Genomic DNA, 17,524 nt, shown 5'->3' on the forward strand with positions numbered 1-17,524 from the left:
CCTCCTATCTACCAGGCACTGATTTACTAGCAATAAGACAGAGAACAGTATTGTCTAATGTCTGTGACCCAGATAACTCTTCAGTTACCAGTGGTATTTAATCTATCCCCTAACTGAAAATATGAAGAGAAAACTTAGAATTGCCAATGATTTAAAGTGAAAAACAAACAGGGTGGCTCAGTGGTAAAGAATCTGCCTGCCAATGCAGGAGTGGTAGGTTCGATTTCTGGGCTGGAAGATCCCCTGGAGGAGGAAATGAGCAACTCACTCCAGTATTCTTGCCTGGGAAATACCATCGACAGAGAAATCTAGCAGGCTAGAGTCCATGGGGTCACAAATAGTTGGACATGACTGAGCACATACACATAGGAGCCAAATATTTGAAACAGAAAAACTTACCAACAAATAACATACTCAATGAAGCAAAGAGAAAACCACACATTAATAAAGTAAATATTTTGAAGGGATAATACATCCATTAAAAGATATAAGACACTTTCCATTTTTGATTCTACAGAAAATCAGATAAGCTGAAAATACTCTAGTTATAACCCCATAATACATAGCCCATAAGATATTAAAAACATGCTGATATTGCATAGCTTAGCTGCCAGGGCAGTAAGGGAAGTTCATAGGTATAGATTTTTTCCAAAAGAAAGAAAACCAAAAAATCACAGTGGTTAAGTACGTCCTTTGATAGTGGTGGTAGTGGAAGTGAGAGTATGTGGGAAGGTTGGGGGAGATTGCTAATCTCTTTAAACAAAAGATTATTTATCTTTTATTTTGCTAAAATTTTAGAATCACAGAAAATTTCCAAGAATGGTACATATAATTCCCCAAACTTTTCTTTGAGATTCTCAAAGTGTTGAAATTTACTTACCCATAATTTCTCATTTTTCAACATTTGTCTTTTTCTTCATCTGCACCCATTTTAGAGGCATGATTTGAGGATCATTTACCAAAATTAATTGAAAAAGTAATCAACAAATTGTTAAATTAACAAAAATCTCATAAAACACAACTAAGAAAAGATGAAGAAAGAATTAGGAAATACCTTAAATTCAAATAGGTATGTTATATATAAACAATCATCAATTAATTTATCTCAATCTTCCTCCGTATGAAAGACATTTTTAAATGAAAAGACTATCACTTTGGAAACAAGTAACCAAAGCTTTAAACACCTAGATATTAGATATCTGATAACACAGAGAATTACTCCATCTCAGAACTATGGGAAAAAATTTCACGATAATTAGTTTTGCATATGTATGTGACTGTTAAACAGAATTAATTGTTTTACATCGTGCATATCTACAGAGTCATTTCTAATATCTTTGGGGTACAATAAGAGTGAAATATAATCACCAATGTAATATTAAGAAAGAAATAAGATCTCTATTTAATTATTAATTTAGGAAAGATGAGTGCATGTACAAAGCATGAAATCCTTGCTCAAATTTTCCTTATGATTTCATTATCATCAATGCCTTCACTAGTTTAAGATCATTTATCAGCTTATAAGGGCTTTCCAGGTGGCTCAGTGGTAAAGAATCCACCTGCCAATGCAGAAGATATAGGAGAAACAGTTTAAATCCCTGACCTGGAAAGATCCCCTGAAGTAGGAAATGGCAACCCACTCAAGTATTTTTGCCTGGGAAATTCCATGGACAGAGGAGACTGGTGGGCTGCAGTCCATGGGGTTGCAAAGAGTTGGACAGAATGAGCGCACACACACACACACAAACGCACACACACACACAAACATCAACTTACAAACATCTCTTGGGACCTACCCTTTGGAACAACATGTCTTCTGAAATTGTTCACTATGATTATTTGCTTCTTATACAGAATTCATGCTAACATAATTGCCTTAAAAAATGTCTCTTTAAACATACGGACTATCTTAGCAAGAATACCTATTTGCTTATCTTCACACATCTGCATATGAATCTATCTTCAGTTCTCTTCTATTGTTTACATATTCCTGAAAATGTATTAGATTAGAGCCTTATTCATTCACTTGTCACCCACAAACTAAGTTATCTAACAGATTCTAGCCACCATTTTATGTTATCTTATGTTCATGATTTATTTGTCTCTCTCTAGGTGATGATTCTAAAAATAATTGAAAATATGTTTCTAATATTGTTCTATTTATTAAAAAAAAATCCAAAACTGTGAAGTAGAAGCTTAGAATTATAGTTCTAAAAGCAATGCCTCTGTTTTTGGTGTGCTGGAGTTAGGCCTATGCTGGTAATGCTGACAGAGGAGTACAGTTAATTATGCAAGTGGTTTCCAAAACTGAGTATAGCTTATATTATGCAAGTAAATTTCAATACAACTTGCATTCAGTATAAAAACATTAAAATATTCATTCAATTCATTTTACCTAGAAATACACTATCTGAATTTCAACATCATGCTAATATTGCAGTTAGGCCTGTAAATTCTACAAATATATATCTGCAATTTTCTGAGACTGAATTCTATCTGAAGAGCAGACACCTTTTATTTATTTATTTATTTTTGGCTATATAGCACACAGAAACTGCAGTTACCCTTTAGTGAAACAGAACATCCTAGCTTGAATAAAGAATTTTAAATGCTCTATCAGAAGATATTTATGTGAAAAATATATATTTTAAGTATAAAAGAAATTTCCAGAAATCTCTTCTTTTGGTTTCCTATGGCTGCTATAACAAATTCCCAGAAATGGCAGCTTAAAATAAGGGGAATTTGTTAAGTCACCATTCTGAAGTCTAAAGTCAGTATCACTGGGCCAAAATCAAGATGTCAATGTTGCACTTCTGCAAGCTTCAGAGGAGATTCCCTCCCTTACCTCATTTAACTTCAAGTAGCTACAATATTCCTTGCCTTGTGGTCCCATTGCTCAAATTTCAGCCTCTGTTGTCACATTGCCTTCTCTTCCATCTGTCAAATCTTCCTCTGTCTCCTTCCTATAAAGAGACAAGTGATTGTATTTAAGGTCTACTACTAAAGAGCCTGTTGATGAAAGTGAAAGAGAGTGAAAAAGTTGGCTTAAAGCTCAACATTCAGAAAACTAAGATCATGGCATCTGGTCCCATCACTTCATGGGAAATAGATGGGGAAACAGTGTCAGACTTTATTTTTTGGGGCTCCAAAATCACTGCTGCTGATGATTGCAGCCATGAAATTAAAAGACGCTTACTCCTTGGAAGGAAGGTTATGACCAACCTAGATAGCATATTTAAAAGCAGAGACATTACTCTGCCAACAAAGGTCTGTCTAGTCAAGGCTATGGTTTTTCCAGTGGTCATGTAAGGATGTGAGAGTTGGGCAGTGAAGAAAGCTGAGCGCCGAAGAATTGATGCTTTTGAACTGTGGTGTGGGAGAAGACTCTTGAGAGTCCCCTGGACTGCAAGGAGATCCAACCAGTCCATCCTAAAGGAGATCAGTCCTGGGTGTTCATTGGAAGGACTGATGTTGAAGCTGAAACTCCAATACTTTGGCCACTTCATGTGAAGAGTTGACTCATTGGAAAAGACCCTAATGCTGGGGAGGATTGGGGGCAGGAAGAGAAGGAGACGACAGAGGATGAGATGGCTGGATGGCATCACCAACTCGATGGACATGGGTTTGAGTAAACTCCAGGAGTTGGTGATGGACAGGGAGGCCTGGCGTGCTGCGATTCATGGGGTCGCAAAGAGTCGGGCATGACTGAGTGACTGAACTGAACTGAACTTGTCCTTGATGACCTTGACTCTAAATATCTTTCAAATTTTCCCATTTTTTCCTCTATTCCCCTCAACTTCACTCTCCATCCTGTAGTTAGAATTACCATTTCAAAGCGCAAAGGTGATAATTACGTGACAAATAAATCCTTTTTCTGATTTGGGGACAAAGGTCAAAATTCTTAACATAGTCAAAAAGACTACTTTTCAAATTTAGCTATCACCACCCTCCCCGTAGTTTTCTGCAGTTCAGTCCACAGCTGTGTGCTGGGGGCACTTCTACTGAAGGCCAATGACCACATGATCAACCTAATGATAATTATTAAGCTAGGGAAGGCAAAGCCCCAGGGCACCTGTGAGCTCAGCTAAAACTTTTAAATTTGAATAGAATGAAGTTGTCCTTCTCTGATTTAAAAATACTCTGTTCTGAGATGAGTTAAAGGAACAGAGAGGACAAACCATCACAGAAGGAAGTGAAGATGCTGGAAGAGAGTAGTAATGATGGATTTCTGGATCAGAGAGGGGAGAAGATCACCTTGTGTACCTGACTTTGCTCTTCCAGAAGAGTAACTCTACTATTCTTTAGGGTCTTGGATTCTATGAAATCTTGTTGTGCTTAAAATCAAATTTCTATTTTTATAGTCTTTTTCTATTTATTCTGCAATTTGAATGGGTGTTTGTTTATTAAAACCAAAACATCAGTGGGTTGGCCAAAAGATTAAAGTTTAAAAAGACAGGACATCTGTGGTAAAGTACATGGATTTAATGAAAACAAAATCTTCTTTATGAGGTAAAAAGAGCTCAATTTCCATTACACATGTCTAAATAATGCTAAAGTTAGAAATATTAAGATTAAGGACTTAGAGATCATCTTACAAAATAACTATAAGAGTGATATGCAAATTCTTAAACAGACTTTTTTTTTTTTGGTAAAAATTGAAAGAAAGTGAAAGTCATTTGGTTGTGTCTGACTCTTTGTGACCCCATGAACTGTATAGTCCATGGAATTCTCCACTTTGAATACTGGAATGAGTAGCTGTTCCCTTCTCCAGAGGATCTTCCAGATGCAGGAATCTAAGCAAGGTCTCCTGCATTGCAGGCAGATTTTTTACCAACTGAGCTATCAGGGAAGCACCCCCCGCCTTTTTTGGTAGATATGTACTATATCTCATATATTGGAAAACCAGAAACATTCAGTATATAATAATTGTTTTTGTTAACATGTTGATGATGTTGATAATTACATCTTTCCTGATCTTAATTAATGTAATTAATCAGGCTGCTGCTGCTAAGTCGCTTCAGTCGTGTTCGACTCTGTGCGACCCCATAGACGGCAGCCCACCAGGCTCCCCCGTCCCTGGGATTTTCCAGGCAAGAACACTGGAGTGGGTTGCCATTTCCTTCTCCAATAAATGAAAGTGAAAAGTGAAAGTGAAGTCGCTCAGTCATGTCCGACCCTTAGCAACCCCATGTACTGCAGCCTACCAGGCTCCTCGTCCATGGGATTTTCCAGGCACGAGAACTGGAGTGGGGTGCCATTGCCTTCCCCGTAATTAATCAGCACAGGATGCTAATGAGGTTATAGCTATAGATCTTAGAGTTAGCTCTGTTCAGTTCAGTTTAGTTCAGCTCACTCAGTCATGTTCCATTTAAGTGAACACAGATTGACTTCTCACCTCAGTAAATTGCCACTGCTGTGTATCATTAACTGAAATAGCAACTAAAATGTGATATTACTATACATCTGAAAAATGACTACCTCAGAAAAAAATATTTCCAATCTTGTACTTTACTTACTATGGGTCACTAATTTCATCTTTGTATATGAAAATTAGGATACTTTATATCTTTGATGATGAGACAAAGAAAAATAAGCTTTTTTGGTCTCTGTACATAGTCATATAAAACATTCCTTTTTAATATTGTCCTGAAACATAAATTAATCCTTGTTTGAAATTCTGAAGACTAATTTCTATTCTTCAAGAACTACATCAACCATTTTAATTGTTTTCATTATGTGATAGTTTTTCCATATAATTTCACCAAGAAGAGATGCCAACTAACAATTAAATTTTCTCATGCAATTATAATAATTATCTTAATGTTATAAACTTACAGCAGGTCATATGGAAATTATTAATGGCAGCAATCAAATATTATATAAGTAAAATCAGATTTTTACCTACACTGATTTGATTTGTGTTAATATTGTATATTAAAGTGAAGGAAAGTAACAGAAAAAAACAGAAATTATAATGAATTATTCAATCAAAATCTAGTAAACAAAGAGTTTCTTGTTACATGGAAGAAACTGGAAGTTTATATTCTTCAAAAAAAAAAACCTTAATGAAAGGCTAATCTCAGGACAATTTCTGAAATCCTCATGAGACAGCTGTAGTTGATTCATCAAGGCTTTGCCTAATGCTGGTCTCAGAGGTCTTTATCAAATTAGGTGTCAATTTGAATATATGGTACCTATGTGATATTCTCAGGCGTTCACCTGCAGTTGCTTACATAAGTTAGTTTCTTTGTCTATTTCTTGGTTTTAGAAAGATGTCCCAATAATTATACTGGATAAGGTACTCTTACATATGTTACTTATTTATTTAAATTGATTATCTGAATAAAAATATGCTATAAATGAGATGATTAGCCTCAATTTACAAATTTGGAAAATGCTGCTACTAAGGTCAGCAACATGCCCAAACTGATACAGCTAGTAGGTTATGTACCAGAATTAGGGCTTAGACCCTAGGTTAATGATTCCTGAACCCATGTTGTAAACTACTTGTTGGCTTTTTATGTATACATTTATGTACCTGTATTTTACAAATATTAAACATTGATATCATCTAGAAAATGCTGTGATGGAACACTCTGTCATATCCAAAAAGTTCAGATAATTCAAATTTTAGTAAACCAACTCTAGCATTGTTATAAAAATGGTTATTTAAAACATAGTATATTAACATTATAATAAAGTTTATTTCAAAGCTTTGTATAGTATATATTATGACTTCATAAAACTATCTGGTTTGTTTAAACTTTATTTCCTTTTGATGATTTCCTCTCTCTTCCTTTTTCTCTTTTATATACATATAAACAAGTATAGATATTATATATTATATACATTATTTAATTTTATCAAATATAGATGGAATTGTAGGCAGAATCTTTTAAGAAATTTATCAAGCATGTATGCTTGCTCTAAGATTTTCTTTTTAGCTTAGTATGCAATGTAAGTTTTCTAAAACAAAAATTGTGCACTTAGATGTCAAATCATTTCAAAACACATTTAACAGAGTCCCAACTGCTGCTACACTACAATATCGGTGAGCTAGGCTTGAAAGCTGAGGATATCTTACAGATATCCTTGAAAATCATCAAAAATATTTTTTTTCCCAAATAGTGGATAATAAATTTAACAGCATTTAGACAGAAAAAAAAAATTAAAACAAGAAAAAATTATTTAAACTTCTTGTAAATCCCTCAAAGAGATAGACCTTTTAAGGATAGAATTAGGTCCTTGGACCTTTCAAGAAAGATTTACAAGAAGTTTAAATAATTTTTTCTTGTTTTAATTTTTTTTTTCTGTCTAAATGCTGTTAAATTTATTATCCACTATTTGGGAAAAAAAATATTTTTGATGATTTTCAAGGATATCTGTAAGATATCCTCAGCTTTCAAGCCTAGCTCACCGATATTGTAGTGTAGCAGCAGTTGGGACTCTGTTAAATGTGTTTTGAAATGATTTGACATCTAAGTGCACAATTTTTGTTTTAGAAAACTTACATTGCATACTATTGAGATGCATGAAACTGGAGCCCATTATACAGAGTGAAGTAAGCCAGAAAGAAAAACACCAATACAGTATACTAATGCATATATATGGAATTTGAAAGATGGTAACGATAACCCTATATGCGAGACAGAATAAGAGACACAGATGCATAGAACAGTCTTATGGACTCTGAGGGAGAAGGTGAGGGTGGGACGTTCTGGGAGAATGGCATTGAAACATGCATATCACCATATGTGAAACAGAACACCATTCCAGGTTCGATGCATGAGACAAATGCTCAGGGCTGGGGCAATGGGATGACCCAGAGGGATGGGATGGGGAGGGAGGTGGGAGGGGGGTTCAGGAAGGGGAACACATGTAAACCCATGGCTGATTCATGTCAATGTATGGCAAAAACCACTACAATATTGTAAAGTAATTAGCCCCCAACTAAAATAAATAAATTTATATATAAAAAAAGTCTATCTCTTTGAATGTCAATTTTTTATCTCATTAAAAACAAATGTGTATGTATACTCACACATATAGGCACACATATATTTACACATATATAGGTATAACTTTTTTTGAATGGCATATATAGGTATAATTTTCTACCAGATGACTGTTAATCTCATCCTTTTTCATCTAATTGGTATGACCTTGTAAAGCTTCATGGTGATTCTATAGTTCGCTTATCGTATCAACCCACTAGTTACCCAATTTATTAGAGTTCAGTGAAAGTAATGATAATTCACAATTCTACAATCACCCATCTACAGTCACTGTGAAAAATTAATGAGCATTCTTAAACATACAATATATATTTTCACATGCACTTAGACATGAAACACATATATAGGTACTCATATATATATATCAATTCATTAAACTTTGACAATTATACATTATTCTTTAATTTTTAAGAGTTTGCACCTTTACATATCTTATTTTGATGGATGGATTTTTTTAAGCAAGCAGTTTTAAATTCAAAAAGAAAAGAATCTTTTCAAATAAAGTTGGAGAGATTTATAAATAATTTCAACAACTCCCTACCAAATTGTCTAGTTAAATATTTATTTATGAGAAATAGGTTCCACAGAAGAATAAGGGGAAAGAAAAATTCAACTAATACAACTCATAAAACTCAGTGTGGAGTCTATTAGGGCTTGAAGACTTTTTACTAGTTTAGAAAATGAAGCAGATGTTTCAGTGAACAGGAGATGATGAAGAGAATACTAAAAATATGCAGCAGCACAGCTGCATCTGTGTCATTCTTCTGACCTGGAATAAAATTAAGCCAATTTTGATTTTTCATTTGCTTTAATTAAGTCCTCTGTAGTTGTGACACTGAATTCAAATTTGTAAATCATAAACATGGGACTTAGGTGCCGATCTGAAATAGAAGTGATAACTCAGATTTTATAAATTAATTGATTAACCAAACATATAAAATGGACAAAATGAGCATAAAGATGACAATTTTTTTGCTAATATATAATCAATCAAACTACCTGATGCTGGAAAGCAATAAAATAGTTTTCTTCCTGAAAGAGGGTCTCTTGAATTTTTAAAATTATTGCACTCTAGTTTCCTGGATGTAATGAATGACTTAAAAATTCATTACCATAATAACAGTCACCATAACTTTATGCTTATAGACATCTATGCTGTATATGAGGCACACACCTAAGCTATTCCATTAAGTATATGCAAATATAATATTTTCTCATATCAGTTCAAACAATTAGTAGAAAAATATGTCTTGTGATTAAAATTAAAGTTTAGCATTAGATAATGATTTCAGTGTAATCTTTTCATTTTAATGCATGCTTTTGTAGATAAAATATTATAAAATTATTAGAAACTAGTCTAAAGGAGTGTGTAATACAAATGGTGGAAGGAAACCAAAGGATTTAATTTAAAAATTGCTATCTAAATTAATGTTCATTTATAATTAAATGGAGAGGATTCAATTACTTGAAATCAAAATAAACATATGTTAAGCAATAAATTCCCTAATGTAAATCATATGACCTAGAAGAGCTAGACAGAAATACATCGCTTATAAAATATGATTAGATCTACAATTCCTAATCCAAACTCGAGGGACCAGATATATTCCAGAATTGGGATTGTGTCTGAATTTTTTAAAGATAATATTTTGCTTGTATCTTTTATTATGCTAACACTCAGTGGGGCCTGGAACAGTTCCCCCATTTAGATATGTAAACAAAATACATAAACAATATATCTGATTCAAACAAGAAAAGAATCAATAAATAATCACACATCAGTATAGATCTAGTTTTGTCATTATATGAAAACCTTTTGATTATCAGGGCTCTTTGGATGAGGGATTTTCAATATATATTACAAAACATACTAATTTCCCCATACATGGGTTTGCTTCACATCGGTGCTCTGAACAATGTGAATGTACCTGGAACCAGGCCTTTGACTCTATAACCACGAGCATTTAACAGTGTTTTATGATCAAGGTGGTATTTGGACTATTCCAACCTCTTTATCATTATTAAAATATTAGAAACTTCATTAAACAGTTCTGAGAATATGAAGAATACAATGAGGTGAAGGAAAAGACTCCCTCTTTCAAGAGAGACAATCAAACTAAGGCAGAACTTAATCAGTCACATTTGCAATTATTTTTATTTCTATCATCTTAGAAATACTAAACTTCTTACTTGGATTAGTTTTCCCATGTTTTCAACTATTTGATTGAAGTTGTTGGTATTATCTCTTTTTTTAATGATCACATTTCTGTGAACATATCTATACAGCCTACTCTCAAGTGTTTCTCAGTCTGTAGGTTGAATAAAACGCCTTCTATTTTCCTTCATTACATAGTCTCATTTCAGATATGAGCAGTCCTGGTAGGAAAATTACTTTTTTTTCCTGTCTGGCCTGTTCTCAGAGGAGTAAAAGATCCAAAACACGTTCATTTAGGTGAGTAAACTACAAGAGAAAAAAAGCTGTGTTATTATAGGTTAATCTCAGTATTCTCAACTTTGGGTAGCAAAGAATAGACCAAAATACATAATAGTCACCGACACCAGTATATGAGATTGCTTGAAGCAATATATTCTTATTATGGGATTCAGGAGGGGTAGATGAATAAGAGGACTCACAAACACAGGCTACCTATGTCTAGTTAGCTTCAGAGATTGACCATGATATTTCCAAGAAGACGTTATAAGCAGGAGAGGATTAACAGTTTGTCTGAGCCAAACTCCTTGGAGATTATGAGTCTCAGAAATTTCAGTCCTTTTTCTTCTTGGCAGATTCACAGAGTTCTATGAACATTCAGGCCAGAAAACTACCCCTATACTTGCTTTTGTGCCAGAGTGTCCTCCAAGCACATATCACTAAATCCCAGTTCTTCCAATTCTCATTGGATCTACATCTGTCTGGGTGATCATCTTTCAGAATCAAAGTAAATTAATCCTGCAGCATATTACTTCTATATTTGGGATAGCTTTATGGAGCAGTAATGTTAATAGTTGGCACTCCTTTTCTTCAAGCCTCACTGCAATCGCTGAGTATTCTAATTTTATAGATGAGAAAACAGCAGCTTAAAAAGCTAAGTAACATGACTTAGATCACACAAACTTATAAACGGTGAAGTAAGCGCTTGAAGCCAGATTCTCGGATGCCAATCTCTTTCCATAATTCCATGGATAATTAAAATGGTACATTTTGGTGAGAAGAGTCTTTCATTTGTTTAAATTTGGCAAAAGTCTCAGACATGGTTTTGTTCCATCTCTGCTGAACAATCAATCAATAATTACTGGCTTGACTATAATTATGGACCTAAACCAAAAGGGGGAAGGTAGTTGTATGAATCTCAAAAGAAGAGATAAACATGTTTGAAAATTGCTTGAATCAGTTAAAATTTTTATTGTTATCAACACTAAAGCATACCCTCCTCTAGAAAAACAGTAGGTGTAACTGAATTGCTTTTAAATGACTTTCAATGATTCTTTTTTTTTGAGATGAGGCATTAGAATAATTTTATTATAATTTCATGAAATTTTATTTTCATTTGTTTTGTCTTCCTGTCAATTAGAAGTGACTGATGAAAAGACTGTGAAGCAGACTAATTTTTAGTATTGAAATTGAGAGGTTCTCAGGGATTAGCGAGGCTTCTGTATTTGGAACTTTGATCTCTATTTAAAAGTTTTAAAATATTTCTTAAAATAAGAAGGCTTGAGATTCATAATACTTCTATTAAGCAATAAGACGGTGAAATTATGAGAAGGTCAAAGATTTTAAATGTATAAAAATAAATATGCTGGAAAAATTTTATAAGAATAGATTTTCTAAATTATGTTAAATCTTATAATAAATGGAAAAAAATTGAAATCAGGAAGATTTAAAAAGAATCATTGTTTTAAAATATAAAAATGTTTTTATAACATTAAGGAACATTATTAAATTATTGGGAATTTATCTTTATTTATTGTTTCATTTAGATTTAGACCTGTAGGCCAGTTGTCTAGGACTGTGTTCAGAGACTATCCCAGAATTCTTTTTATTGAAAATGCAATTGCCCTAAAGGGAAAATAAAAGCCTAAATCATCTAGTATGTAGTTAATTTTTATGCTTGATGTATACAGTCTACTGGTTCATACAAGTAGAACCAGTTGGCAAGATAGCTACTATTTCAGGATAAGACAAATGTCAACTGAAGTACCCTCTTTCATGTATTTTTGAGATCTGCATGATACCTGTCATCTCTATGTTTTGAAGTCTACAGTAAGGAGTTGGCATCACTTCCTTATCGTCACCACTGGCTTTGGTTGCTTTATGGACCATCATACCATTCCCAACAGCTTGCTCCTCTTAGGGTCACACTGTCTAGATGTGAAACATGGCCCACTTTATTTAATTTATACACAATCATCAAAATAGTAAGTAAGCAAACAGATAATAAAACTAACATATACTTGATTTCATTTTAGGTCTGGAAAAACCAATATGGGTGTATTCACAAGAACATCAAAGCATAAATTTTAAATATTGAAAAGCATAGTTTTTTCAAATTTTATTGGCCACGATTCAAAAGTCTAGTCAAAACTATGGTTTTTCCAGTAGTCATGTATATATGTGAGTGTTGGACTATAAAGAAAGCTGAGTGCTAAAGAACTGATGCTTTTGAACTATGGTGTTGGGGAAGACTCTTGAGAGTCCCTTGGACTGCAAGGAGATCCAACCAGTTCATCCTAAAGGAGATCAGTCCTGAATATTCATTGCAAGGACTGATGCTGAAGCTGAAACTCCAATCCTTTGGCCACCTGATGCGAAGAACGGACTCACTGGAAAAGACCCTGATGCTGGGAAAGATTGAAGGCGGGAGGAGAAGGGGATGACAGAGGATGAGATGGTTGGATGGCGTCACTGATTCAATGGACATGAGTTTGAGTAAACTCTGGGAGTTGGTGATGGACAGGGAGGCCTGGTGGGCTGCAGTCCATGGGGTCACAAAGAGTTGGATATGACTGAGTGACTGAACTGAACTGAACTGATTCAAAAGTTCTTTGATTCCACCTTATTAATTGGATTTATCTTCAGCACTCTCATTCTGTTTATTCAATATATTCTTCAAAAAACTTCTTTCCAAATGGAACTATAACTGTTGTTCACTTGCTAAGTCACGTCCGACTCTTTGCAATCCCATGTTCTGCAGCACACCAGGCTCCTCTGTCCTCCACTATCTCCCGGAGCTTGCTCAATCTCAGGTCCATTAAGTCAGCAATGCCATCCAACCATCTCATACTCTTTGCCCCCTTCTCCTCTTGCCCTCAATCTTTCCCATCATCAGGGTCTTTTCCAAAGAGCAGCTCTTTGCATCAGGTGGCCAAATTATTAGAGATCAGCTTCAGTATCAGTTTTTTGAATGAATATTTAGGTTAATTTCCTTTAGGATTGACTGATTTGATCCCCTTGCAGTCCAAGAGACCCTCAAGAGTATTTTCCAGCACCACAACTAGAAATCATCAATTCTTTCACACTCAGCCTTATGATCCAACTCTCACACCCACACATGACTACTGGAAAAAGGATAATTTTGACTATACAGATTTTTGTTGGCAAAATGTCGTCTCTTCTGTGCAGGTTTATCGTATCTTTCCTTCTAAGTAGCGTTTTTTAATTTCAGGGCTGCAGTCACCATCCACAGTGACTTTGGAGCCCAAGAAAATAAAATCTGTCATTGCTCTCACTTTTCCCCACTTCATGGATCACAGCCTTGTTGTGCTGAAGGGGCTTGCATAACTCACTGTAGCCAGGAGCCATGCCACACGGGGGTAAATAAGGTAAACAAGTCATAGTGAAGAATTCTGACAAAATGTGGCCCATTGGAGGAGGAAATGGCAACCCACTTCAGTATTCTTTCCATGAGAACTCCATGAACAGTATGAAATGGGACTATAGTGCTAGGTGATTAAATAATACTTTTTATAGCGATTATATTTCATAATATTTCTAAAATATAAAGATATAATCATTATTAAAATTAAGTTACATGTTTTCAAATAGCTTTTATTTTTCTCTAGTAACATTTTATGGGTCCTGCAAAAGTTGTCTCTGCTTCCCAAATATGATGTTTTGTTGTGCTAGTTGCTCAGTCATGTCTGACTTTTTGCAATCCCGTGGACTGTAGCCGGCCAGGCTCCTCTGTCTATGGAATTCTCCAGGAAAGAATACTGGAGTGGATTGCCATTTCCTACTCCAGAGAATTGCACCCCAAATATAAAGCAATTCCCGACCCAGGGGTTGAAGCTGTGTATCTTGTAACTCCTACAATGGAAGGTAGATTATTTATCCCTGGGTCACCTGGGAAGCCCATAGGGGATTATGCCTGAAAGGAAATCAGACTGACTAGGCAGCATATAGTTCTACACACAAATACTAAGAAATTAGATTATTACCCTGGTTCCTTTAGGCCCTCAGTCAAACATTCCTGTTTCCTTTTGAGGTGGTTGTCACTACTCTTTTCTATCCTGTACTCAGCACCTCTAAATAAGATTTAACTTTTCCTTGACCGGGGCCAAATTTTCAGAATAATGAAAGCAAATAGATCTAAAATGCCATTTACAGTAAATGCACCATTATTATATATACCATTAAATGAAGAGGAAAATCACTGCTAATTTAACACTGATACTATATTTTATATCACTTAGAGGTTTTATTTTATTCTACTGAAATACCTCTTTGTATATATTACACTTGTGCAGTCATAAAAAGACAATTTAAGTGAAATAATTGATTAAATGACTCTAGAAGTACAATTTCTTTCCATTCAGGGTCAAACTTTTTGATCTGGAAACACCAGTGCATTTTTTCCCATGTAAAATCATCCTTGGTGGCTACACAAGCATTAATGATTCATTGTTTCTTGAAAAATGCTACAGCAGTTTCTGTATACTTATTGTCCAAGCAGCTAACAGTATTTTATAATTTTTCACACACAGGGGCAGGCAGTAACAACTTTCAAGCCTACCTGTTCCTGAATGACAACAATTATGTCATCTAAATTCAGATATGTTAAAATTTGAAGAAAAAAAAAGAATCCCTGAAATAATGCAAATACGTGTTAGCTGGAAATTTCAGATTCTCAACCACCATAGCTAAAGGGTAGGAATGTCTGCTTCTAAACATTCAGGATTCATCTCCAAAAGCACTCCTGACCCAGTACTATCATATTTACAGTAGTCAATGGAAAAAATTCCACATGTCACTGAGTGGCATAGGTGGGTTTCCCTGGTGCTTCAGTGGTACAGAATCTACCTGCAATGTAGGAGACCCAGGTTCGATCCCTGGGTCGGGAAGATCCTCTAGAGAAGGAAATGGCAACCCACTCCATTATTCTTGCCAGGAAAATCTCATGGACAGAGGAGCCTGGCAGGTTACAGACCATGGCACCACAAAGGAGTTGGACACGACTTAGCAACTAAAGAACTAAAGCACAGAGGTGTATTTTGTCTGGGAAATTTTGCTTCCTATAACCATAACAAGAAGATGCCACTGCTGCTAAGTCACTTCAGTCATGTCTGACTCTGTACGACCCCATAGACAGCAGCCCACCAGGCTCCCCCATCCTTGGGATTCTCCAGGTAAGAACACTGGAGTGGGTTGCCATTTCCTTCTCCAATGCATGAAAATGAAAAGTGAAAGTGAAGTCGCTCAGTCGAGTCTGACTCTTAGCAACCCCATGTACTGCAGCCTACCAGGCTCCTCTGTCCATGGGATTTTCCAGGCAAGAGTACTGGAGTGGGGTGCCATTGCCTTCTCCGACAGCCCACTATAGTCCTAAGCATTCTTGGATACCCTCCTTGCTACATAAACACAGTCACAATCATTTCACACTTCCATGTTTCATGAAGAGGATTATCAGCAGATTATAGAAAGTTATTTTTTGTTCGTGTGTCAACTGCCTACACTGGTAGCAAGCTAAGAGGTTAGTAACTAACAGGAGAAGGGGGTCTGTCACACATATTCAAAATACTTCCCAAGTCTGAACACTAGAAGTTAAACATGGTCCCTCTTTTCCCTGATTTCTTCAGAGAGCATTTGCATATGTTCAGTTCAGTTCAGTCGCTCAGTAGTGTCCGACTCTTTGTGACCCCGTGCCTGCAGTACTCCAGGCTTCCCTGTCCATCACCAACTCCTGGAACTTGCTCAAACTCATGTCCATTGAGTCAGCAATGCCAACCAGCCATCTCATCCTCTGTCATCCCCTTCTCCTCCCACCTTCAATCTTTCCCAGCATCAGGGTCTTTTCCAAGCAGTCAGTTCTTCACATCAGGTGGTCAAAGTATTGGCATTTCAGCTTCAGCATCAGTCCTTCCAATGAATATTCAGGACTGATTTCTTGTAGGATGGACTGGTTGGATCTTCTTGCAGTCCAAGGAACTCTCAAGAGTCTTCACCAACACCATCGTTCAAAAGCATCAATTCTTCAGCGCTCAGCTTTCTTTATAGTCTAACTCTCACATCCATACATGACTACTGGAAAAACCATAGCTTTGACTAGACAGACCTTTGTTGGCAGAATAATGCCTGTGGTTTTTAGTATGCTGTCTAGGTTGGTCATAGCTTTTCTTCCAGGGAGCAAGAATCTTTTAATTTCATGGCTGCAGTAACCATCTGCAGTGATTTTTGAGCCCCAAAAAACAAAGTCTCTTACTGTTTCCATTGTTTCCCCATCTATGTGCCATGAAGTGATGGGACCGGATGCCATGATCTTAGTTTTCTGAATGTTGAGTTTTAAGCCAACTTTTTCACTCTCCTCTTTCATCAAAAGGTTCTTTTTAGTTCTTTGCTTTCTGCCATAAGGGTGCTGTCATCTGTGTATCTGAGGTTACTGATATTTCTCCTGGCAATCTTGATTCCAACTTGTGCTTCATCCAGCCTGGCATTTCACATGATGTACTCTGCATATAAGTTAAATTAAGTTAAATAAGCAGGGTGACAATATACAGCCTTAACATACTCCTTTCCTGATTTGGAACCAGTCTGTTGTTCCATGTCCAGTTCTAACTGTTGCTTCCTGACCTGCATAAAGGTTTCTCAGGAGGCATGTAAGATGTTCTGGTATTCCCATCTCTTGAAGAATTTTCCACAGTTTGTTGTGATCCACACAGTCAAAGGCTTTGGCATAGTCAATAAAGTAGAAGTAGACTTTTTTTTTGAAACTCTCTTGCTTTTTCAGTGATCCATCGGATGTTGGCAATTTGATCTCTGGTTCCTCTGCCTTTTCTAAATCCAGCTTGAACATCTGGAAGTTCATGGTTCACGTACTTTTGAAGCCTGACTTGGAGAATTTTGAGCATTACTTTTCTAGCATATGAGATGAGTGCAACTGTGCCATAGTTTGAACATTGTTTGGCATTGCCTTTCTTTGTGATTGGAATGAAAACTGACCTTTTTGCATATGTGCAGTCAAATTACTGAAAATTTGAGAAGAATGAAGGAAAATGTCAAAATTTAACAACTTAAT

At 35.7% G+C, this 17,524-nt stretch overlaps 1 protein-coding gene across 20 annotated transcripts in view; it reads right to left on the reverse strand.

Moving 5' to 3' along the window:
• Positions 1-17,524, reverse strand: part of EDIL3 (EGF like and discoidin domains 3) — a 1,139,470-nt gene that overhangs the window by 802,294 nt on the left and 319,652 nt on the right. For 14 of the 20 annotated variants that reach the window (XR_014057550.1, XR_014057551.1, XR_014057548.1 and 11 more), the window contains one exon: positions 2,846-2,963. Coding sequence is in view for 4 of the 20 variants with exons in the window: in XM_081503905.1 (XP_081360031.1) it covers positions 2,846-2,850 (5 nt within the window). In the remaining 16 variants the exon portion in view is untranslated. Of the gene's footprint in view, positions 1-2,845; positions 2,964-10,205; positions 10,477-17,524 lie in introns of those variants that run through there. The other 6 variants (XR_014057552.1, XM_081503912.1, XM_081503909.1 and 3 more) reach the window with 2 other exon arrangements.

This window comes from Giraffa tippelskirchi, chromosome 6, assembly GCF_054371585.1.
Source record: "Giraffa tippelskirchi isolate mGirTip1 chromosome 6, T2T-mGirTip1v1.2.pri, whole genome shotgun sequence".
NCBI lineage: Eukaryota > Metazoa > Chordata > Mammalia > Artiodactyla > Giraffidae > Giraffa > Giraffa tippelskirchi.